This window comes from Coregonus clupeaformis, chromosome 35 (assembly GCF_020615455.1).
Source record: "Coregonus clupeaformis isolate EN_2021a chromosome 35, ASM2061545v1, whole genome shotgun sequence".
Taxonomy (NCBI): domain Eukaryota; kingdom Metazoa; phylum Chordata; class Actinopteri; order Salmoniformes; family Salmonidae; genus Coregonus; species Coregonus clupeaformis.
This window is the reverse complement of record NC_059226.1, coordinates 9,931,619-9,954,822: the sequence shown is the minus strand read 5'-3', so window position 1 is coordinate 9,954,822 and position 23,204 is coordinate 9,931,619. Positions and strand designations below refer to the sequence as shown.

The following is a 23,204-nucleotide window of genomic DNA, read 5'->3' as shown; positions in this document are numbered from 1 at the left end:
CTCCACTATGGCCAAGACCAAAGAGCTGTCAAAGGACACCAGAAACAAAATTGTAGACCTGCACCAGGCTGGGAAGACTGAATCTGCAATAGGTAAGCAGCTTGGTTTGAAGAAATCAACTGTAGGAGCAATTATTAGGAAATGGAAGACATACAAGACCACTGATAATCTCCCTCGATCTGGGGCTCCACGCAAGATCTCACCCCGTGGGGTCAAAATGATCACAAGAACGGTGAGCAAAAAATCCCAGAACCACACGGGGGACCTAGTGAATGACCTGCAGAGAGCTGGGACCAAAGTAACAAAGCCTACCATCAGTAACACACTACGCCGCCAGGGACTCAAATCCTGCAGTGCCAGACGTGTCCCCCTGCTTAAGCCAGTACATGTCCAGGCCCGTCTGAAGTTTGCTAGAGTGCATTTGGATGATCCAGAAGAGGATTGGGAGAATGTCATATGGTCAGATGAAACCAAAATAGAACTTTTGGTAAAAACTCAACTCGTCGTGTTTGGAAGACAAAGAATGCTGAGTTGCATCCAAAGAACATCATACCTACTGTGAAGCATGGGGGTGGAAACATCATGCTTTGGGGCAGTTTTTTCTGCAAAGGGACCAGGACGACTGATCCGTGTAAAGGGAAAGAATGAATGGGGCCATGTATCGTGAGATTTTGAGTGAAAACCTCCTTCCATCAGCAAGGGCATTGAAGATGAAACGTGGCTGGGTCTTTCAGCATGACAATGATCCCAAAAACACCGCCCGGGCAACGAAGGAGTGGCTTCGTAAGAAGCATTTCAAGGTCCTGGAGTGGCCTAGCCAGTCTCCAGATCTCAACCCCATAGAAAATCTTTGGAGGGAGTTGAAAGTCCATGTTGCCCAGCGACAGCCCCAAAACATCACTGCTCTAGAGGAGATCTGCATGGAGGAATGGGCCAAAATACCAGCAACAGTGTGTGAAAACCTTGTGAAGACTTACAGAAAACGTTTGACCTGTGTCATTGCCAACAAAGGGTATATAACAAAGTATTGAGAAACTTTTGTTATTGACCAAATACTTATTTTCCGCAATAATTTGCAAATAAATTCATTAAAAATCCTACAATGTGATTTTCTGGATTTTTTTTCTCATTTTATCTGTCATAGTTGACGTGTACCTATGATGAAAATTACAGGCCTCTCTCATCTTTTTAAGTGGGAGAACTTGCACAATTGGTGGCTGACTAAATACTTTTTTCCCCCACTGTAAGTATAGGTAATGTCGTGGAGATGCCTTGGCAAGATATTGGGGTGTTCCTGTGAAACCAGAGGGGTGTGTTACATGGCACCGGGTTCAAGAATGTGAGTCAAGAACTGCCTGAAAACTGAAAACATTGCTCAATGTCATGCATGGCAGGGAGGTTCCCAGCCCCAGCCAGCCTTGGATTGATTAGCCACACAGCAGTCTGTGTTGTTGTGGTTCAGACTCAGAGGGATGAGAAGGTTTCTAAAGGCACTAGCTGCGTGGAGGTCTGTTGTTGCTCTGAAATTACAGTAGGTCCATCTACTCGTTCCTCGCTTTATAGGGAGGTGAGTTTGATTGGCATGTTGTAGTGAGATGAAAATGATGTTTTTCATGTGAGGAGCTGTCACTCTAAGGTGGTGGAATGTGTTTCTGAGGTTGGTTTTCCAACGCAGACCTGGGTGGTTTAGTGTTACAGTAACCAGTCCTTGGTAACCTGCCTAAACATTGGCTAATCCCTGTTTTGTAAGAGAAGCCTGTTTGTAGCCCTCTGGAGAGGCTGTGATGGACCAGTTAGAGTATTTTCTGTTTTCTGATCTCTATCTCAGTAGGACTATGAAATGGATGTTAAGATTTCTTAATATAAATGTTAATATCTTCCCATTCTTTTCCTCCATGCTGTGCTCAGGTGCTGGCCGTGAGAAAGAGGGGAGAGAAGAAAAAGAGGAGAGAAGAGAAGCCAGAGTGAGGAGATTGGGGAGGAAGAGGAGAGACCATCGTTGCAGCACTCTGAGCAGCTGGTAAGGAGCAGAAAATAAATCCCTCTTTTCCTAATTCATAAACCATTCCCATTCCCAACCTTGTGCAGAATAGCAATCACACAAAAGGTTGCTATTTAAGACGTGGGTGGAAAATTCCATAAAGATTTTCTCTGGGTAGTGGGAACCAAGGTATTTCTTACTTTGCTCTAAGCAAAGCTTAATCCCTTGTCGTGGCAATAAAAAGGAGGTGAAACAGTGAATAAAGACAATGTGTTGGACATACAGTCAGGTCCAAAATAATTGACACCCTTGATAAAAAGGAACAAAAAAGACTGTATAAATACTGAGCGATATTGTATGCTCCAAAAAATTGGGAAATTATATTATTTTATACTAATACAATTGCTCAGAGAAAAATATTTTGTTTAATTTTCTAAAAAAGATAGGGGTCAAAATGATTGGCACCCCTGTTTTCAATACCTTTCAATACCTCACCTTGCAAGGAGAGCGACACTGAGTTGTTAAAAATAATATGAGTTGGAGAACACATTGGGAGGGATCTTAGGCCATTCCTTCATACAGAATCCTTCCAGATCCTTGATATTCTTCGTCTGGGCTTATGGACTGCCCTCTTCAATTCAAACCACAGGTTTTCAATGGGGTTCAAGTCAAATCAAATCAAATCAAATTTTATTGGTCACATGCGCCGAATACAACAGGTGCAAACATTACAGTGAAATGCTTACTTACAGCCCTTAACCAACAGTGCATTTATTTTTAACAAAGAAAGTAAAAATAAAACAACAACAAAAAAAGTGTTGAGAGAAAAAAAGAGCAGAAGTAAAATAAAATAACAGTAGGGAGGCTATATATACAGGGGGGTACCAGTGCAGAGTCAATGTGCGGGGGCACCGGCTAGTTGAGGTAGTTGAAGTAATATGTACATGTGGGTAGAGTTAAAGTGACTATGCATAAATAATTAACAGAGTAGCAGCAGCGTAAAAAGGATGGGGTGGGGGGGGCAGTGCAAATAGTCCGGGTAGCCATGATTAGCTGTTCAGGAGTCTTATGGCTTGGGGGTAGAAGCTGTTGAGAAGTCTTTTGGACCTAGACTTGGCACTCCGGTACCGCTTGCCGTGCGGTAGCAGAGAGAACAGTCTATGACTAGGGTGGCTGGAGTCTTTGACAATTTTGAGGGCCTTCCTCTGACACCGCCTGGTATAGAGGTCCTGGATGGCAGGAAGCTTGGCCCCAGTGATGTACTGGGCCGTACGCACTACCCTCTGTAGTGCCTTGCGGTCGGAGGCCAAGCAGTTGCCATACCAGGCGGTGATGCAACCAGTCAGGATGCTCTCGATGGTGCAGCTGTAGAATTTTTTGAGGATCTGAGGACCCATGCCAAATCTTTTCAGTCTCCTGAGGGGGAATAGGCTTTGTCGTGTCCTCTTCACGACTGTCTTGGTGTGTTTGGACCATGATAGTTCGTTGGTGATGTGGACACCAAGGAACTTGAAGCTCTCAACCTGTTCCACTACAGCCCCGTCGATGAGAATGGGGTCGTGCTCAGTCCTCTTTTTTTTCCTATAGTCCACAATCATCTCCTTTGTCTTGGTCACGTTGAGGGAGAGGTTGTTGTCCTGGCACCACACGGCCAGGTCTCTGACCTCCTCCCTATAGGCTGTCTCATCGTTGTCGGTGATCAGGCCTACCACTGTTGTGTCGTCGGCAAACTTAATGATGGTGTTGGAGTCGTGCCTGGCCATGCAGTCATGGGTGAACAGAGAGTACAGGAGGGGACTGAGCACGCACCCCTGAGGGGCCCCCGTGTTGAGGATCAGTGTGGCAGATGTGTTGTTACCTACCCTTACCACCTGGGGGCGGCCCGTCAGGAAGTCCAGGATCCAGTTGCAGAGGGAGGTGTTTAGTCCCAGGATCCTTAGCTTAGTGATGAGCTTAGAGGGCACTATGGTGTTGAATGCTGAGCTGTAGTCAATGAATAGCATTCTCACGTAGGTGTTCCTCTTGTCCAGGTGGGAAAGGGGCAGTGTGGAGTGCAATAGAGATTGCATCATCTGTGGATCTGTTGGGGCGGTATGCAAATTGGAGTGGGTCTAGGGTTTCTGGGATAATGCTGTTGATGTGAGCCATGACCAGCCTTTCAAAGCACTTCATGGCTACAGACGTCAGTGCTACGGGTCGGTAGTCATTTAGGCAGGTTATCTTAGAGTCCTTGGGCACGGGGACTATGGTGGTCTGCTTGAAACATGTTGGTATTACAGACTCAGTCAGGGACATGTTGAAAATGTCAGTGAAGACACTTGCCAGTTGGTCAGCACATGCTCGGAGTACACGTCCTGGTAATCCGTCTGGCCCTGCGGCCTTGTGAATGTTGACCTGCTTAAAAGTCTTACTCACATCGGCTACGGAGAGCGTGATCACATAGTCATCCGGAACAGCTGGTGCTCTCATGCATGCTTCAGTGTTGCTTGCCTCGAAGCGAGCATAGAAGTGGTTTAGCTCGTCTGGTAGGCTTGTGTCACTGGGCAGCTCGCGGCTGTGCTTCCCTTTGTAGTCTGTAATCGTTTTCAAGCCCTGCCACATCCGACGAGCGTCAGAGCCAGTGTAGTACGATTCAATCTTAGTCCTGTATTGACTCTTTGCCTGTTTGATGGTTCATCGGAGGGTCCTAGTACTGGGTAAAATTAATAATGCCATTGACCTTAACAAGAGCCCCAGGACCAGTGGAAGAAAAATAGCCACATAACATCAAAGATCCATCACCATATTTTACAGTAGGTATGGGGTTATTTTCTGCATATGCATATTTCTTTAGATGTAAAACCCACCACTGGTGTGCATGGCTAAAGAGCTCTATTTTCATGTCATCTGACCATAGCACCGGTTCCAATCCAAGTTTAGCAAACTCCAGGCGTTTACTTTTGTTGCATGACATGAAAATAGAGCTCTTTGACCACTGTTGAAAATATATAGCTAATTAAAATCATACATTGAAATCATACATCTTTATAAAAGTGTGTCTTCAGCAGGGATTTAAAAAGAAGCACAGAATCTGCAAGCCTGATCTTCTCTGGAAGGCCATTCCAAAGTCTAGGGGCCCCAATGGCAAATGCCCGGTCTCCTTTCGTTTTCAACCTAGACTTTGGAAAGGCCAACAGTGCCTGCCAGAGGATCTTAGGCTGCGTCCTGGCTCGTAGGGAGATAAAATATCTGAGATTGTCGTTATAATACGGTTGTTAGCAACATGAAATGTGAAAATCGTTGTGGAAATCTGATGCATCTCAAGTCGACTACAGAACCCACAATGCAATGCTCTCTCTATGGGCAGGCTATCTACCGAGCTAGGTAGCTCGGTAGCTAGCTAGCCACCCTTGCCGGCATTGGCAGAAAGCGAAAATTGTCAGACGTACAACATCTCATGTCAGCAAGACACTTGTGAAGGGTAGCTACGCTAGCTTGGTCACTTGGTCTGATAGGTAAATAAAGCTTTGTGTCATCTGCATAGCAGTGAAACTGAATGTTATTATTACGGATTATGTCACCAAAGGGAAGCATGTACAGGGAAAAAAGGATGGGGCCCAGAATTGACCCCTGAGTGACACCATAGTGAATAGGTGCTAGGGATGATACTGAATCACCCATGCTCACTGAGAAACATCTGCCTCATAGATATGACCTGAACTAGGCGAGGGCAAAGCCGGAAATTACCCCCACCTATCCAGCTGGGATGTTATGATCAATAGTATCAAACTCGGCACTGAGATCCAAAATAACTTTACCCAGTACCAGGACATTTTGGCCACAAAACTGGTTGCCTCTGCCAGGAGGCAGAAACTTGGCCGCAAGTTGATCTTCCAGCAAAACAATAACCCCAAGCACACATCAAAAGCCACAAAGAAATGGTTAATTGACCACAAAGTCAGTCTCCGGACTTGAACCCCATTGAAAACCTGTGGTTTGAATTGAAGAGGGCAATCCATAAGAGCAGATAAAGGATCTGGAAAAAGTAGTTATGGAAGAAGGGTCTAAGATCCCTCCCAATGTGTTCTCCGATCTCATAAAACGTTTTAGAAAAAGACTCAGTGCCATTATCCTCGCAAGGTGAGGTATTGAAAGCAATTGAAAACGGGGGTGCCAATAATTTTTGAACCCTCTCTTTCTCTGAGCAATTGTATTAATATAAAATATCATTTTTCCCAAAAAACATCTGCATACAATATAACTCAGTATTTGTATTATTCATTTTATACAGTCTTTTTTGCTCATCTTTATCACCTGACTGAAGTTGAAGGACTAGCCCTGAGAGTTTTCTCCCAGAACTAAACCTACTGTATCTTACCTACTTACCTACTCCTCTGATCACAAAGATTTGTGTATGTGTTGTAAGAAGTGTGGTATGTAGTTTTGATACAGGTGAGGCACTTCTGTAGCTTTTATTGAGGGACTGTGTAATAACAATGTAGCGGTATATTAGCACATTCTGAAACAGCTTCGGTGTATCAATGTTGCAACAAGTCACAATGATTAAAAGTAGCAAAGCAGCAATCACGAAGCCACACTGGCATCCAACAGGACATCAGGAGTCTCAGAGACATCTTATTTTGTGCTTGAAGGATCTGAGTTTTTCTCCCCTTGATTTCTAATCTTAATAGTCGGAGTGGGGACCCTGGAGGCGGGCAATGTTAACTTCCGCTGGTCTGGAATGTGGGGAGGAGGGGAGGGGGCATCAGTCTGGGGCAACGCATTCCTCCTGGAGGAGGTTAAGGTCTGGGTCTGGGAGTGTATCACTGAAGAATGGTTGGTTGGCTGTGCTGGTGCTGCTGAGGAGGAGTGGGGGGTACACTGGATTCTGTTCAATATCATCTCAATGGAACACTGTTTACAGCCAAGAGAGAGAGGGAGTTAGATACTACTGCACTGTTGGAGCTAGGAACACAAGTATTTCGCTACATCCGCAATAACATCTGCTAAATATGTGTATGTGACCAATACAATTTGATTTGATTAGATTTTTTGAGTAAGGTCACCCACATACATGGTGGAGCAAACAGACACGGCAGACACACACTTACGGGTGGGCACAGACGCTCACACACACACGCATATGTGCACACACACACAAACACCCAATGAGGCACTGTTGTACAGTCGTGGTCAAAGGTTTTGAGAATGACACAAGTATTGGTTTTCACAAAGTTTGCTGCTTCAGTGTTTTTAGATATTTTTGTCAGATGTTACTATGGTATACTGAAGTATAATTACAAGCATTCCATAAGTGTCAAAGGCTTTTATTGACAATTACATTAAGTTTATGCAAAGAGTCAATATTTGCAGTATTGACCCTTCTTTTTCAAGACCTCTGCAATCCGCCCTGGCATGCTGTCAATTAACCTCTGGGCCACATCCTGACTGATGGCAGCCCATTCTTGCATAATCAATGCTTGGAGTTTGTCAGAATTTGTGGGTTTTTGTTTGTCCACCCGCCTCTTGAGGATCGACCACAAGTTCTCAATGGGATTACGGTCTGGGGAGTTTCCTGGCCATGGACCCAAAATGTCGATGTTTTGTTCCCCGAGCCACTTAGTTATCACTTTTGCCTTATGGCAAGGTGCTCCATCATGCTGGAAAAGGCATTGTTCGTCACCAAACTGCTCTTGGATGGTTGGGAGAAGTTGCTCTCAGAGGATGTGTTGGTACCATTCTTTATTCATGGCTGTGTTCTTAGGCAAAATTGTGAGTGAGCTCACTCCTTTGGCTGAGAAGCAACCCCACACATAAATGGTCTCAGGATGCTTTACTGTTGGCATGACACAGGACTGATGGTAGCGCTCACCTTCTCTTCTCCGGACAAGCTTTTTTCCAGATGCCCCAAACAATCGGAAAGGGGATTCATCAGAGAAAATGACTTTACCCCAGTCCTCAGCAGTCCAATCCCTGTACCTTTTGCAGAATATCAGTCTGTCCCTGATGTTTTTCCTGGAAAGAAGTGGCTTCCTCGCTGCCCTTCTTGACACCAGGCCATCCTCCAAATGTCTTCGCCTCACTCTGTGTTCAGATGCACTCACACCTGCCTTCTGCCATTCCTGAGCAAGCTCTGCACTGGTGGTGCCCCGATCCCGCAGCTGAATCAACTTTAGGAGATGCTTGCTGGATTTTCTTGGGCGCCCTGAAGCCTTCTTCACAACAATTGAACCTCTCTCCTTGAAGTTCTTGATAATCTGATAAATGGTTGATTTAGGTGCAAACTTAGTAGCAGCAATATCCTTGCCTGTGAAGCCCTTTTTGTGCAAAGCAATGATGACGGCACTTGTTTCCTTGCAGGTAACCATGGTTAACAGAGGAAGAACAATGATTTCAAGCAACACCCTCCTTTTAAAGCTTCCAGTCTGTTATTCTAACTCAATCAGCATGACAGAGTGATCTCCAGCCTTGTCCTTGTCAACACTCTCACCTGTGTTAACGAGAGAATCACTGACATGATGTCAGCTGGTCCTTTTGTGGCAGGGCTGAAATGCAGTGGAAATGTTTTTTGGGGATTAAGTTCATTTTCATGGCAAAGAGGGACTTTGCAATTAATTGCAATTAATCTGATCACTCTTCATAACATTCTGGAGTATATGCAAATCGCCATCATAAAAACTGAGGCAGCAGACTTTGTGAAAATTAATATTTGTGTCATTCTCAAAACTTTTGACCACGACTGTAGAGGCAGATGCAGAAGGTTTGGGGGAGGGGAGGAATTGGAGCACCAGGCAAAGCATTAAATAGAGAGAGGAGAGAGCGGCTCGTAACAGAGTACGTGTTCACTTGATGTGAGTAGGAAAAGAAAGGAATATTAAACAAAATTGAGAGTTAGGATGAGAAGGAGAAAGAGAGAGAGAAGGAGCGTGTAGAGAGGAGAGGACAGTTTTGGCCGTCGTCGTTGCTGAGGGCTGGGATGTTTGTCACGCTGTGTATCTAAACTGAACATTCTAATTCTATCTCATCAACTGTCCCCTTGTCAACCAGACCTCCACCTTCCTGTTATTTCTCACAGACACACACACACACACACCACCTTCCTGTTCTTTCTCACAGACACACACAGACATCTGACACACTCACATTCCATATTTCAGATACGCTCTCATAAGCATTTATTCTGTACTCATACCAGGCAATACACATTACACAATACACCTAAGAAGGCATTTGATTTGTTGCAACTACTTTGATACTAACACTACATGTCCTGCCATCATTTTGCAGAGGTCACGTTTGATCTTATCAACGTTTCTTTGATCATATGTGTGTGTGGGGGGGGGTTGTGTAGGCACGTGTGCATATCTGTGTGTGTGTGTGTGTTTACATGGGCGTGCATGTCTGTGTGTGTGGCCATATCAGTGTGAGAAAGACAGAGATAGGGAGAGCTACAGTATACAGAGATATTCAGGCTTCAAAAATACCAAGTCAATTTAGTCAATGTTTCCAAGTGCCCTACTTTCCCTGAAATGGGCAAGAGCATTAACAGGCACTGACGAGAGTCATGAGATTAGAGAGAGGGAGAGGACGAGTGAGGGGAGAGACAGAAATTGAAATGAGCAGAGAGAGACTCATTTCCTGCTGATGGAACAGAACAGAAAACTGGGCATGAACTAAGACGAACTAAGTATGCCCTGAGAACAAAATCAATTCAGGTCCAAACTTTTGATGTCTATTTTACAGATTCAGCTGGTGAAGCTCCAGTGGCTAATGCGAGAGATGTAATGTTGAAACAGTACATCCCCAGTTCCCACAAATGAATGACCTAGAAAGTTAATATTTAGCGGCCGGGGAGACACACAGAATCAGAGACCCCGTCGTTGTGGGCAGTATGTCATCGCTGGCAGCATGTCACTTTCTGCTTGCCACAAGTGGACAGAAACAGCAAAGTGTGTCTGACAAATGGCTTGGTCATCACTATTAACTTCCAGTACTGCTAGTACGCCAATAGCAAGATATCTAGTAGGCTAACAGCAAGAAAATTCACAACAACATGAAATATGCATTGGATTTCTCAGTGTCGATCCCAATGTGCATTTGGTCATTGTTTTGATTGTGTTTAATGTGATGAATGTACTATCCTGTGTTGCGTGTATGGGAGCAAGAGGAGAGGGAAGGGGGAGACCGTGGTCAGCTGAAATCTCTTTATCATCAGCTGACGAGTACAGGGGGAGAGAAAGAATGAAAGAGGAGGGAGGGAGGGAGAGACAGAGAGAGGGAACAGAGAGGGGGAAATAAATGGAAAAAGAGTGGGAGAGAAAGAAAGGGCGAGAGTGTAAGTAAACCCTAAATCGAGAACCTCTGTTAGTGTTCACAAATGATTCCTAATAAGGCTGTAACTGGCAGCCTCCAACGTCTCTCGCCTGGAATAAGCTGCCAGGAAACTTTCCCCTTCTAACTCTTCTCCTCAGAATATTAGAACCAGAAACAAATAAAAGATGTACTATCAAGCAGAAAGAAACACTGAAAACAAGCAGACAGAAAAGCAGAGAAATGGAAAATTGATTGAGGCTAAATATATCAAACAGAGAGATTCTTAGGGACATAAACAAGATGTTAGATATAGCCAAACCACCATATGGCCATCCTACAGTATGACCAATTAAACTCTCAGGCCATCCCAACAAAGAAGCAGTATATTGACCAATACAAACCCAGCTTATACTCTCCACCCCCATGAGAAAGAGAGACTCTTCAACTACAAGGGTTATCATTGTGGCCCTACACTTAGAAAAAAGGGTTCCAAAAGTGTTGTTCAGCTGTCCCCATAGGAGAACCCTTTTTGGTTCCAGGTAGAATCCTTTTCGGTTCCAGGTATAACCCTTTTGGATTCCATGTAGAACCCTCTATAGAAAGGATTCCACCTGGAATGAAAAGGGTTCTACCTGTAGCCAAAAAGGGTTACTCAAAGGGTTTCCCTATGGGGACAGCCGAAGAACCCTTTAAGGTTCTAGATATCACCTTTTTTTCAAAGAGTGTACTCACTGGCCTTTCCCCTGTTGGTGTATCTATGGAATCCCCCCCTTTGTGTTTACGGTATTGGCAACCATCTTGTAGTGTGCTTCATTAGGAGTAGTTCTTCTGACTGTGTTGTGGAAGTGTTTGATAGGTTTGTTTTAATGTGTCTTTCTCTCCCCCAGGTGAGGTTTTGTGGGTAAACGTGTAACATCATGGCTCAGGTGCTGCACATGGACCCCAGCTTCCCAGGAGGTATGGTCCTAACATTACTCTTTCTATTTCTTAACATCATAATACTGAATCATCTCCCACAAACTATCATGTGAGTGGATAATCCATTTCTCATGTAGGGACTCTTTCCCAGACACAGATTAAGACTAAAAAGTCATTTCAACTGAGATTCTCCATTGGGCATACTTTTTAGTCCAGGATTTAACTTAATCGGCCTTGGCCTAAAGTGTTTAACATCCAAAATAACTTAGATCAACCTAAGGACTTTAGATATCTTAAATCCATCAAGGACTGGCTATAACCTACTACTAGATTTATCATACTTTGTGGACCTACTATTAGAGTACATACCCAAACACTCAGTATCCCTGAGAGATAATGATATTTTCTGAAGTCTGAGTCCAAGATTAGACGGCAGATTTCCGCTTGTTTTAACTCTATTTCCTGTTGCCTGCAGGGAAGCTTACCCCATCCGCTCCCCCCTCCCTGCACGGGAAGGAGCAGGAGGCGCCCTACTCTGTGGAGACCCCCTACGGCTACCGTCTGGACCTGGACTTCCTCAAGTATGTCAACGACATTGAGAAGGGCAACACCATCAAGAAGGTGCCCGTCCAGCGCCGGCCCCGCTACGGGTCTCTCCCCCGGGGGTACGGCTACACAGGCTCCTGGTGGACCTCCACAGAGTCCCTGTGCTCCAACACCAGCCAGGACAGCCGGCAATCATCCTTCTCCTACTGCGCCCCAGGCTACCACCCACATAGCTCCCACTCCCAGAGGCCCAGCTTCAGCACAGCCCGGGTGGAGAAGACCCTGCTGGACGCCCGCAGGAAGTTGGAGGAAGAGAAAGAAGGCGCCCCCAGGAGGTTCTCCAGCACACTGGGTAGCATGCACAACAGCATGGCCGGATCCACCACCTCCCTGAGCAGCGCCCACAGCTACAACCGCACCCATGGAGGAGGAACGGGCTCCTTCACCCCCATGAGCTCAGGCCTCTCCACACCCGTGTCGCCCACCCCGGCCCACCTGCAGCATGTGAGAGAGCAGATGGCGGTGGCTCTCAGGAAGATCCGAGAGCTGGAGGAGCAGGTGAAGACCATCCCTGTGCTCCAGGTGAAGATTTCTGTGCTGCAGGAGGAGAAGAGACAGCTAAGTGTCCAGCTGAAGAGCCAGAAGTTCCTGGGACACACCCTGGGCTTCGGCAGAGCGGGCCGGCCCCGAGGGGAGCTATACATTGACATCCCAGAGGAGGAGGTGAGCTCTGGAGCTGGAGCCACCACCAGGGCTGCTGGAGGGCCTCTGTCCCCCACCACCCCCACCACCCCCGAGGGCTCCAGGCTGCAGGCAGACTCAGGCTGTGAGATCGAGGACACAGTGATCGTGGGTGGAGCTCGGCCGGCTGGGCGGAGGGAAGTGCGTACCATTGGGGTTGGACCAGAGGAGGCGAGGGGCAGCCGGCAGGTGGATGTGGGCGTTGGGGTGCAGGAGCAGGACCTGGGGCTGGTGCCGGAGACAGAGGCCCTGAAGAGCCAGGTGGGCCAGCTGGAGGGCCAGCTGAAGAGGATGATGCAGGAGGTGCAGGCAGCTCAGAGGGAGAGGCAGGCTCAGGCAGCTCAGGCCCCTCAGGCAAACCACTCGGTCAGGGCTACCAGTCTGAGCTGGCAGGAGCAGCAGGGAAGCAGCCTGCAGACGGTAGTCAGCTTTACCCAGCAGCCCTATCACCGGGCGCAGAGGACTGTGGGAATCCAGGTGTACACGCTGGAGCAACCAGCCACTGTGGTGGGGGTGGGCACGTTGCTCCGAGCAGAGGGGTGCAGCTCCCCCTCCCTCCCTCCAGGTGGTACAGTCCTGGAGGGAACTCACAGAGGACATGCACAGGCCCTGGGCCCAGAGGGTAGGTCTGACTTCAGTGATAAGTTACAAGTGATATCAAATTAAATTAAGTAGGTTTAAATGGGGCGGCAGGTAGTCTAGTGGTTAAAAGCGTTGGGCCAGTAACCGAAAGGTTACTGGTACGAATCCTTGACACGACTAGGTAAAAACTCTGTCTGTGCCCTTGAGCAAGGCAGTTAACCCTAATTGCTCATGTAAGTCGCTCTGGATAAGAGTGTCTTCTAAATGTAAAAATGTTTTCTATAACAATAAGTTGTTTGGTTGAAAAACCATGAGTTTTCTTTGATTGTTGATCCCTTCCATCTTTTGTCCTCTTCCTTTCCATTCCTCCAGATGCACCTGTTGAGCTGCCCATCGCCATCTCATCCAAACAGGTCCGAGAGGTCCTAAGAAGTGAGCTGTCCACCTCAGTGCCTGTCACTAATCCTGCCATCGCCATTGATACCATTGGTAATCAGATGGCTTTACTGCATCTGAAGGAAGGAGAGACACCCCAGCACACTGCCATAAACACCGTCCAGTCTCAAGAAGACCCATCAAAGCCAGGTAACTATGGACCATTAGTACAACTCCTTACCTTAACCCTCCCGATAACTGTCCCTGACATAACATAACATTGTGGCAACATTGGGTGTTCTCTCCAGCTGCAGCAGCCTCTCCCCAGACCGCCCTGAGGTCCATTATGAAACATAAGGCAGAGGTAGAACATGGCTCTCCATCCACCAAGAAGAACCTGCAGTTCATTGGAGTCAATGGAGGGTATGTGTGTTATTGATAGTGTATGACATTGTTTATGTGTAACAGTGTATTCATGTTACACTACAGAGATTGTGAGTTGATGTGTGTGATAGATGAGTTCCCCCTGTCCTGTCCTGCAGGTATGAGTCCACCTCCTCAGACGACAGTAGCAGTGAGAGTTCAGAGGAGAGTGATGCCAGTGAATACCATGAGACCACAGATAAACTACCAGCAGCAGCAGAGGGTGCAGCAGGACAGCACCAGCAAGCAGCAGCAGTCCCAGTCTCCTCCACAAAGGTAGAGCAGGCCACCCCGCTCCCAGCCACTACCATCCAACCACCAGCCTGTGAACCTGCCTCTGAGCAGAGCACCAGCCAATCAGCAGCCATAAGCATAGGACTACAGCATGTAGCCACCGTATCACCAGCCTTGAACACTGCCATGCAGCAATGTGCCTCTCAGCCACCAGACTCTGACTCTGCCCCCACTGAGAGTACCTACCCATCTCCAGCCAATGACTGTGTCCGTCAGGAGAGTATTGTCCAATCATCGGTCCCAGACCCCATCCCTCAGGAGAGTACCTCCATAAATACAAGCACTGAACCCACTACACCTAAGCAGTGCACCGTCCAATCAGCACCTACTTGTTCTGCACCCCCCAAGCCCCCCAGATGCCAACCAGAAGCCACTAACCCGGAAGTAAAGCAGGGTGTCACCCAATCAAGTACCACTGATGTCACCGTTCAACTATATGCCATCAAATCACAAACTACTGACCTCGCCCCTCAGCATGGGGCTACCCAATCCTCAGCCACTGAACAAAGCTCCCAGCAGAGGATAATCCAATCATCAGCCTCGACGCCAGCACCTGAAAACGCCCCAAATGCTACTTCATTAGCCAATCAAGAAACCAGGTAAACCAGCATAACCATTTTAAAACCAATATCTGTAGATTTGTCATTCCATCAGTGATCTCATGTGCAGTATGATATTGTGTTTGTATGTGTGTGCTTTAATTTGCTGTGTTTTCTTTCATCTCTGTCAGACTGGAGTTGAGTGAGAGCCTGATGGCATCTCTCCATGCCCTGCAGAAAGCCCTGGGTGAACCAAATGCTTTCAGCCAGCAAGGAGCGGTATGCTATTCTCTTTTACTCTGCCCACCATGCCAGTTTAGATTACTTAATCTGTGACTAGCCATTTCATATAGTCACTTTCTACATGATTGTGTTCATGTAACCGACAGGGATTTGAACTCAGGTCTCCTGCACTTTACAATACTGGGTTATCCCATTAAGCTAAAGCTGTTAGGCCTACATTCATACAGTACCAGTCAGAAGTTTGGACACACCTATTCATTCAAGGGTTTTTCTTTATTTTTTACTATTTTCTACATTGTAGAATAATAGTGAAGACATCACAACTATGAAATAACACATATGGAATCATGTAGTAACCAAAAAAGTGTTAAACAAATCAAAATCTATTTTAGATTTTAGATTCTTCAAAGTAGCCACCCTTTGCCTTGATGACAACTTTGCACACTCTTGGCATTCTCTCAACCAGCTTCACCTGGAATGCTTTTCCAACAGTCTTGAAGGAGTTCCCACATATGCTGAGCACTTGTTGGCTGCTTTTCCTTCACTCTGCGGTCCAACTGATCCCAAACCATCTCAATTGGGTTGAGGTCGGGTGATTGTGGAGGCCAGGTCATCTGATGCAGCACTCCATCACTCTCCTTCTTGGTCAAATAGCCCTTACACAGCCTGGATGTGTGTTGGGTCATTGTCCTGTTGAAAAAGAAATGATAGTCCCACTAAGCGCAAACCAGATGGGATGGCGTATCGCTGCAGAATGCTGTGGTAGCCATGTTGGATAACTTTTAACAAGTCACACCTGTTAATTGAAATGCATTCCAGGTGAATACCTCATGAAGCTGGTTGAGAGAATGCCAAGATTGTGCAAAGCTGTCATAAAGGCAAATGGTGGCTACTTTGAAGAATCTCAAATATATAATATATTTTGATTTGTTTAACACTTTTTTGGTTATTACATGATTCCATATGTGTTATTTCATAGTTTTGATGTCTTCACTATTATTATACAATGTAGAAAATAGTAAAAATAAAGAAAAACCCTGGAATGAGTAGGTGTGTCCAAACTTTTGACTGGTACTGTAAGTGTATCATAAACAGTGTGAGTTAGTCATTGACCAGTCCTGTCTGGTTGTTAGTCTGAGACCAGTCTGTGTTTTCCCTCCCCAGAGGACAGCCTACACCACAGTGCTCCAGGAGTGGCTGCGTGTGTCCTGTCACAAGGCAGCTGACACTGCCGCTGTCAGGGCCTATATGGACTCCTTCTCCTCCGTCTCCCCACAGCTGCTGAAGTTTGTGGTCAATATGGCCGACGGCAACGGCAACACAGCCCTGCACTACACCGTCTCCCACTCCAACTTCCCTGTGGTCAAGCTGCTGCTGGACACTGGTGAGTGACTGGGGGATGTGAGTGTTTACAGACAGGGAATGGTGGTTTGAATGGTGGGCAAGTAAGTGTTTGGTTTGTTTGTACAGTACATGGATCAGCACTGTATGAATGTATATAGCCACAGGGCCATAGATACAATTGACTGTATGTATAACCTTTATGTACTGCATGACTGTTTGTGGAATGGTTTAGGAATATCATTCCCATAATAAATGTGTCCTGCTCTCTCTCTCTCTCTCTCTCTCTCTCTCTCTCTCTCTCTCTCTCTCTCTCTCTCTCTCTCTCTCTCTCTCTCTCTCTCTCTCTCTCTCTCTCTCTCCCTGTCAGGCCTGTGCAACTCTGACAAGCAGAACAAGGCAGGCTACACAGCCATCATGCTGACAGCTCTGGCTGCCTTCCACTCTGACAGTGACCTTCACACCGTCCTGCAGCTGCTGCGAACAGGGGACGTGAATGCCAAAGCCAGCCAGGTACACTATGCCCCCTGCTGGACAGCAGGCCTCCCTGCACACAGCCAAGCTCAGGCAAACCAATGACGTCCCTCCCAAGCCTCTGACAAAATGGCTATTTGAGCTACTTCAGTTAGATAGCTCATTTGCATGTATGTTGTTGATAGCTCCACATTGTATCAATGTTTTGATGGAATGAAAATTCACAATTGGTTATGTTGGGCCAGGACATGTCTTTTTTTTAACATCCAATGGTTTTGTAATTTTGTGTAAGAAAAGCTGACTGGGTGTTCGGCCAGCTCTTATAACGACTGCCTGGAGTTTTTCCAGGTCAGAAGGTCACATGGTCAGGAGACTGGTAAAACTCGTGGCCCTCCTAACAGGTAACTGTTGTGTGTTGTTAGGCGGGACAGACGGCGTTGATGTTGGCGGTGAGTCACGGGCGAGGGGACATGGTACGGGCGCTGCTCTCCTGCGGGGCACAGGTCAACATCCGCGACGACGACGGCTCCACAGCGCTCATGTGTGCCTGCGAGCACGGCCACGTCGACATCGTTCGTCAGCTGCTGTCTGTGCCAGGCTGTGATGTCACCCTCACTGATAACGTAAGTCAACAAATCTACTCCCAAGCTTCTAGGATTTTACATAGCATTTTATTTGGTTGTTTTCCCACCCCGTTTTCCCTACTCCCTGTCTAACAGTATCTGTGAGTCTGTCTCCCATGTCTAACAGTATCTGTGAGTCTGTCTCCCATGTCTATACAGTGTCTGTGAGTCTGTCTCCCATGTCTATACAGTGTCTGTGAGTCTGTCTCCCATGTCTATATAGTGTATGTGAGTCTGTCTCCCATGTCTATACAGTGTCTGTGAGTCTGTCTCCCATGTCTATACAGTGTCTGTGAGTCTGTCTCCCATGTCTATACAGTGTCTGTGAGTCTTTCTCCCATGTCTATACAGTGTCTGTGAGTCTGTCTCCCATGTCTATACAGTGTCTGTGAGTCTGTCTCCCATGTCTATACAGTGTCTGTGAGTCTGTCTCCCATGTCTATACAGTGTCTGTGAGTCTGTCTCCCATGTCTATACAGTGTCTGTGAGTCTGTCTCCCATGTCTATACAGTGTCTGTGAGTCTGTCTCCCATGTCTATACAGTGTCTGTGAGTCTGTCTCCCATGTCTATACAGTGTCTGTGAGTCTGTCTCCCATGTCTATACAGTGTCTGTGAGTCTGTCTCCCATGTCTATACAGTGTCTTTGACGGTTTGTTTTTACTTTCTCCTCTGTCTTTGTCTCTCTGCACTCTCTAATTTGCTCTCTCTCTGTGGTGCAGCTCCGTGAACCAGTTCCCAACCCTGTCTCTCATCCCTCCCTCAGCCTGAAATACTTTCTCTTGCCTTTCTCACTCTCTCTCTCTTTGGCAACCAACCTCTGGTTATTATCGATCTCTCTCTCCACTAGGATGGCAGTTCAGCCCTGTCCATAGCCCTTGAGGCCAGTCAGAATGACATCGCTGTGCTTCTCTACGCTCACCTCAACTTCGCCAAGCCTCCTTCCCCTGTAAGTGTTGTCAAACAGAGAATTTCCGTACACATTTGATCAAAAACAAACACACAACACACATTCACGTGTGGGTGCATCAGGTGATGATTTACAATATTGTTTTACCCTCAAGGTATCACCAAAGTCTTCTCTTTTGGGATCCTCTCCCCCCTCTGGTGAAACAAAGTGACCACACTGTTAGATACTTTTGGCCAATTTAGCAGCACCGCTTCAACCAGCTCCTCAGCCATTCCACCACAAGTGTTGATATCTGTGTATATGTGTGTGTTCATGTGTGTGTGTGTGTGTGTGTGAGTCTGTCTGTGTGTATTTGTGTGTGAGAGAGTGATTGTAATGTTCTCTCTGTATGTACTGTATGTGCACATGTCGGCATGAAACCCAGCACTTGTCACAATCCTAATGCATCTTTTCTTGAAACAAAAAGGAATTCATTGTGATGCTATACTCACATATAGTTCTTTACGCACAAGAGTCTGTTTTTTTTCTTAGTGTTGGTTGAAATCAATCTCAGATAATATTCACATGACAGAATAAGCAATTCCCATTGTAAAGCTCAATACACAAACCCAACTCAGCAATAAACCCACTTCCATTCATTTTGTGTATTTTATTGCCACTAGATAAGCAAGAGTGTATTACTTTACCGTAGTTCATTATTGTAGCTTATTTTTTGTTCATATGCATTTGTTACTTATTACTGTACAAGCAATATATGTCATTCTATATATCATTGATAATCGATCAGTTGCAGTGACACAGTAGGAATATGTTGTCTCATCACAATCATTTATGAAATGCCAAAAGTCCCCCATATCACTGTAAAATGATTAATTCACCCATATCATTCTAAAACAGAAAATCACCCATTTCATTCTAAAATACACTTATCTCTCTGAAGTGTCCTTTATCAATTGCATCAGTCAGCTGATTGGTGCTAAAACAATTCTGATACAGGACTCCAGTTTAATTCAGTACTATAGATCAAGATTTCTACACAACCTTTATTTACGCTAGAGTATTTTTGATAGTGTCTTTTTATTCAATTCAAATTTCTGTAGTTTTCACATAGATAACGGTATGGATCTCAACACTGTTAACAGATAACGGTATGGATCTCAACACTCTTAACAGATGACCGACTTGACACACAACATTGATACATTAGACGTCCGACACCTAGCTGTGACTAGGCCTACAGCACCCTTATCAGGATACTGTTGTTTTAAATTATGGTCATACTGGCTAACTTCCAACCAGATTTTAGTAATGTGTTAACAGTTAACAATTTGTTCCGAATTGTTATCCAAAGATGTTTCCCTCATAACAACTTGTTTGTTACACTGTATGTTGTGGTGATCATTTTGAGTGTAAAGATAGTAATATGTATTGACCAGACAGATAATTCTGAACAAAAAATTTGGTAACAGCAACATTATCGTTGAGGTCAATAACAGTTGTAATGTTTATGAGAAGGTAACTATAAATGGTAGCTACTCTAACTATCCAATAAAGGTACTACATTTCTGAAATGAAAGATTGTTTATTTTCTTGAATAAAGGTTTTATGAGTGGTTTTACTGAGGGAAGGAATGACGTGGGGTGGTTAGGTACTGACTAGGGTGTGTAAGGTGGTAGGCAAGGAGAAAATGCCTGTTCAGTGGTCACCCTTTTTGGATTGGTTGGTAACTAGAAAGTGACAGAATGGACTATGGATCTAATGAAGAATTTGCATTGTAATATAGGTATATCAAAATGATAATACTATATGACATTATTCTACAGTAGTAGTGATGCATAAAATGATGTAACATTTTTGTGAAGTCCAGAATATAAAAATACACTGAGTATACCAAACAATAGGGACAGCTTCTTAATATTGAGTTGCCTCACCCTCTGAATGGCACACATACACAATACATGTATCAATTGTCTCAAGGCTTGAAAATCCTTCTTGAACCTGTCTCCTCCCCTTCATCTACACTGATTGAAGTGGATTTAACAAGTGACATCAATAAGGGCTCAGAGCTTTCAGCTGGATTCACCTGGTCAGTCTGTCATGGAAAGAGCAGGTGTTCTTAATGTTTTGTATACTCATTGGTGTCTCAATTTGTATTTCTCTTTTTACATCAATTCCCCCCCCCCACCTTTAATATAGGATTTTCTGAGAAATTGGATTTTATAACGTTTTATATTTGTTTAACTTTCTTTTTTATACATTTATATTTGTATTACTTGTTCACAACTATAGGTTTACCTACTTATTTTTTTGCCTTATGTAAAATGCTCCGTTTGTATTTTTCGCCATTTGGTTTTATGGGTTTTTGGAAAAAAATAATAAATAAGCCTTGATCGTAAATCGTCTCTGTGTGTGTTTCTAGTAAAAGCAGAAACTGGACCAATTTCTCTGATTAGGCTAAGGCCTTCTTGAATCTTCAATACATTGTGGATGATACTGTAATTATAATACATTCCAAGACAATGTTCCTCTGCCCTTACGTAGGCTATTAGCCTAATCAGTGAAACTAATCATCATAATCATAATAATAAAAGCTGGCTATTAGTCTACAGTCGTGGTCAAAAGTTTTGAGAATGACACAAATACTAATTTTCACAAAGGTATTGTCGGATATTATTCATTCTAATCAGACAAGTTTTTTACATGGAAGATACATTGGAGATAATATAAGGCAAGTATTGGAAACAATAGAACATTATGGAAAATCTGAGAAACCAGGCCTGCTATTCATAGCAGACTTCGAAAAGGCATTTGATAAAGTACGACGGGGGTTATATATAAATGCCTGGAGCATTTACATTTCGGTGAATCTCTTATAAAATGGGTCAAAATCATGTTTAGTAACCCTAGGTGTAAATTAGTAAATAATGGCTATTTCTCAGAAAGTTTTAAACTGTCAAGAGGAGTGAAACAAGGTTGTCCACTATCAGCATATCTATTTATTGTGGCCATCGAGATGTTAGCTATTAAAATCAGATCCAACAATAATATCAGGGGATTATAAATCCAGGGCTTAAAAACAAAGGTGTCATTGTACGCTGATGATTCATGTTTTCTTTTAAATCCACAACTAGAATCACTCCACAGCCTCATAGAGGATCTAGATACATTTTCTAACCTCTCGGGATTACAACCAAATTATGACAAATTTACTATATTACGTATTGGATCAATAAAAAATAAAAAATTTACATTGCCATGTAGTTTACCAATAAAATGGTCTAATGGTGATGTGGATATACTCGGAATACATATCCCAAAGGAAATAAATGATCTCACTTCAATAAATTATAATAGAAAGTTAGCAAAAATAGATAAGATCTTGCTACCATGGAAAGGTGGGTGCCTGTCAATTTGTGGAAAAATCACCCTGATTAACTCTTTAGTATTATCCCAGTTTACCTATTTACTTATGGTCTTGCCTACGCCTAGCGAACAGTTTTTTTAAATTATATGAGAAAAAAATATTCCATTTTATTTGGAACGGCAAGCCAGACAAAATTAAACGGGCCTATTTATATAATGAATATGAATTCGGAGGACAGAAATTATTAAATATTAAATCATTAGACCTATCACTAAAAGCTTCAGTCATACAAAAGTTATACTTAAATCCGAACTGGTTCACTAGCAAATTAGTAAGATTGTTTCACCCAATGTTTAAGAATGGCCTTTTTCCCTTTATTCAGATTACAACCACTCACTTTCAGTTATTTGAAAAGGAAATCATCTCCCAGATATCACTATTTCTAAAACAACCCATAGAAAGTTGGTTGCAATTTCAATTTAATCCTCCAGAAACGACAGAACAAATAATGCAACAAATAGTGGTTAAACTCAAATATACTAATTGACAAAAATACATTTTTTTTGACAAATCTTTAAAAAAAAATTATAATCTTTGTAAATGATATCATCGGTAGGACTGGTGGAGTTATGTCGCACATGCAGCTAACAAAAACATATGGAAATGTCTGCTCTACCCAAAATTACAACCAAATAATTGCAGCCTTACCGCAAAACTGGAAGAGGAAAGTGGAAGGAGGAGAAAGTAATGAACTTGTCTGTCGGCCTTGCATTAAAGAACATAATTGGTTAAGGAAAACTGTGATAAATACAAAAGTATATCAGTTTGATTTAAGGACCAAAGGATTGACAGCCGTCCCATATAGATTGCAAAATAGTTGGGAAGAGATTTTTGACGTACCGATCCCATGGCATAGTGTTTATGAACTGATACGCAAAACGACACTGGATTCAAAACTTAGAATCTTTCAATTTAAATTATTATATACAATTCTTGCTACCAATAGAATGTTATTTATATGGGGGATACAATCTTCCCAGCTCTGCAGATTTTGCTGCGAAGAGACAGAATCATTAGATAATTTGTTTTGGTACTGTCCATTTGTAGCTTGTTTTTGGACACAGGTCCAGGAATGGCTAAAGGATTGCAATATTTACCTGGAGCTAACCCTGCAGATGGCACTACTGGGTGATCTGAAAAGTCATAGTCAATCGATCAATAACATAATAATAATATTAGCAAAAAGGTTTATTTTCAATTCACAATCTGTAGAAACAATGAGAATAGAAAGGTTCAGAACTTTTGTAAGACATCACAGTACAGTTGAAATATATATGGCAAATAGAAATTCTATATGGATGGTGTTAAAAGATAGATGGGAGGTGTTGAATGGAATTGAAGGATGGGACTAATAACAACTAACAACAAACAATAACAAGATAACTAATAATGTAGGCACACTGTGTCCATAATAAGTGTATGGGTTGTAGGTTGGGAGCTTTTGTGAAGGAGCACAGTTAGAAAGATATGGCATATAGAAGCAAACCGGATGGACATCAT

At 44.1% G+C, this 23,204-nt stretch overlaps 1 protein-coding gene across 2 annotated transcripts in view; it reads left to right on the top strand.

Moving 5' to 3' along the window:
- The window catches only part of LOC121550838 (KN motif and ankyrin repeat domain-containing protein 2-like), a 31,431-nt gene extending 11,357 nt beyond the window's left edge, over positions 1-20,074 (top strand). Inside the window, exons 1-13 of one of the 2 annotated variants that reach the window (XM_045210791.1) lie at positions 1,503-1,567; positions 1,909-2,020; positions 11,161-11,230; positions 11,667-13,100; positions 13,433-13,645; positions 13,744-13,858; positions 13,978-14,751; positions 14,883-14,970; positions 16,099-16,318; positions 16,646-16,788; positions 17,172-17,372; positions 18,221-18,319; positions 18,435-20,074. In XM_045210791.1, the coding sequence (XP_045066726.1) occupies positions 11,191-11,230; positions 11,667-13,100; positions 13,433-13,645; positions 13,744-13,858; positions 13,978-14,751; positions 14,883-14,970; positions 16,099-16,318; positions 16,646-16,788; positions 17,172-17,372; positions 18,221-18,319; positions 18,435-18,491 (3,384 nt within the window). In that variant the 5' untranslated portion in view covers positions 1,503-1,567; positions 1,909-2,020; positions 11,161-11,190 and the 3' untranslated portion in view covers positions 18,492-20,074. Of the gene's footprint in view, positions 1-1,502; positions 1,568-1,908; positions 2,021-11,160; positions 11,231-11,666; positions 13,101-13,432; positions 13,646-13,743; positions 13,859-13,977; positions 14,752-14,882; positions 14,971-16,098; positions 16,319-16,645; positions 16,789-17,171; positions 17,373-18,220; positions 18,320-18,434 lie in introns of those variants that run through there. The other variant, XM_041863210.2, reaches the window with a different exon arrangement.
- Positions 20,075-23,204: the final 3,130 nt, after the last annotated feature.